The 1,887-nt window shown below is 53.3% G+C and overlaps 1 protein-coding gene across 1 annotated transcript in view; it reads right to left on the bottom strand.

Annotated features, from left to right (window-relative positions):
- The window catches only part of NFASC (neurofascin), a gene marked incomplete at its 3' end in the record, with an annotated part of 28,658 nt that extends 28,013 nt beyond the window's left edge, over positions 1-645 (bottom strand). Inside the window, exon 1 of the mRNA XM_010144952.1 lies at positions 552-645. Coding sequence (XP_010143254.1) covers positions 552-645 — 94 coding nt within the window. The remainder of the gene's footprint in view (positions 1-551) is intronic.
- Between the last annotated feature and the right edge of the window lie 1,242 nt (positions 646-1,887).

Here is a 1,887-nt window from a genome sequence, read left to right as displayed (position 1 = left end):
AGCCCATGTCCCCCCTTCTCCTCGCTCCACATCCCCCAGCTCTCGTCCTTCTGAATAAAACATAACTCCCGTCTCATAATTAACCAAAAAGGCCCAGCAGAGAGAGAGAAAAATCACATTTCTCTGCAGACCTGCCCAGGTCTCCACTGCCCTCGAGGACCGAGCTGCAAGTTCATGGCAGCGCCTCCCAGATAAGACCAGCAAGGAGCTCACAGGGGTCCCCCCACAAAAGAGCACCCCAAAGCCTGCCCATGCTCTGGAGGGACGCCAGAAGTTCTGGGATGCTCCACTTCAACCAACAGGCTGAAGACTTGCCAGCTCTGTCTCTTTTCAGTAGGTGGCTTCGAACCCTCTGCTTGGCTTTTGAGATAGTCACCTAAATCACCCTCTTGATTTAGTCAACCTTTCTGGAGGGCATGTGGTTTAAAAAGAAAAAAAGGCACAAACAAACAACAGTGAAGAAAAACTGAGGCTGGACCAGGAAAGCCTGAGCTGTGTACATCTCCCCTCTACCTCCTCGGTCGCTTCAGCAGGGGTAAACCACAACTTACGATCCAGAGGGACTTCGATGGCGCTGATGAGGTGATGAAGGTAGAGGGTGAATGCTATTCCTGCACAGGTGAGGTGGTGTCTGCGCATGACCATTTTGGAGGCCTGGGCAGCGTTAGGACCTTGGTCGCGTCCCCCGAGGCGAGCAGAGCAGCAGCACGTGCAGACGGATCCTCAGCTGCAAAGGAACACAAACCCAGTGGTCACTGAGCTGTTTACAGCTCCATTTCCATCACCTTCCTTTTGGCAACTGTGGAGAGAGAGAATTGCCAAGCCAAAAATACTTGTGTGGAGGGACAGGGGGTGAATATGCCAGAAATGGTTTCCAGGCTCTGGTGACCCAGGTACAAGCCCGCGGTCACTGTCCTCCCAAGCCCTGGGTCGTTCTGTGGCAGAAAATCAGCCTTATGGGGTTATTTGTGCTCAAACCCTGGGGAGACCTCTTGGATGGAAGGAGAAGGACCACGTCCTCCCCTGGGACTGATGTTGAGTCACTCAGAGCAACTGAATACAAAAATGGCGAATAAAGTAAAAGGGATGATTTGCTGTTTAAAAAAATTGTAATAATTATATTTTATGCACAAGGAATACCCAGCAAACAGCTGCTCTGACCAGTGGGGCACTGCGATGAGCTCCGAGCCGGCTCCAAAGTATCTCTCGTACCTCCTCCTCTCATACCAAATGGCCTTTCACTGAGCCAGCCCAGCTCTAGCAGCAGTCGGGGCATGGTGGGACCGTTCCACTAGTCTCTAAACGAGCCAGTTTCCAGCTGCCCCCTCCCCAGAGGGTCTCTGGTGCCAGATATGCCAGGTGCTGCTGGGCTCCCAAAGGCACCCATCCCAACCTCCTGCCAGGTTACCACCTGCATTTTCCATCCACACCCCCTTTATTTCTCTGTTAATAAACCCACAGACTAAATGCAGATTAAAAGGAGGCTAAATTATCCCGCCTGGACAATAGAAGCCCCTTGGAAAGGCTGCTGTAGCACCGAGGTTGTGTCCCGGCTGAGTTACACCTCTCTGTAATATACAAAAAGGGTCTCAGCCGAGCAGGCACTCTCTGAGCTGAGAACAAAAATAACGCCAGGGCAGCAAACAGTGGAAAATCCCCAGCCTTGCTCCGCACCGCTCCGCCACAGCACTCCTCACCGAGGTGGGATGTCACCAGGCAGGGGACCAGCACAGAGAGACCATTTGGCAAGCAAGGAGAGCCCCGTCTTCATGAAATGTAAATCACTGGCTGCAGCTTCGGATGCTGCTGCCCCTTCAGCTGTTGCCCTGCCTGGTATGGAGCGAGCGCGGGAGGGAGGGAGGGGGCACCCGGCACAACAGACAAAAC

This window comes from Buceros rhinoceros, unplaced genomic scaffold, assembly GCF_000710305.1.
Source record: "Buceros rhinoceros silvestris isolate BGI_N320 unplaced genomic scaffold, ASM71030v1 scaffold8741, whole genome shotgun sequence".
Taxonomy (NCBI): Eukaryota; Metazoa; Chordata; class Aves; order Bucerotiformes; family Bucerotidae; genus Buceros; species Buceros rhinoceros.
Note: the sequence above shows the minus strand (reverse complement) of the source record. Positions and strands in the feature narration are given on the sequence as shown.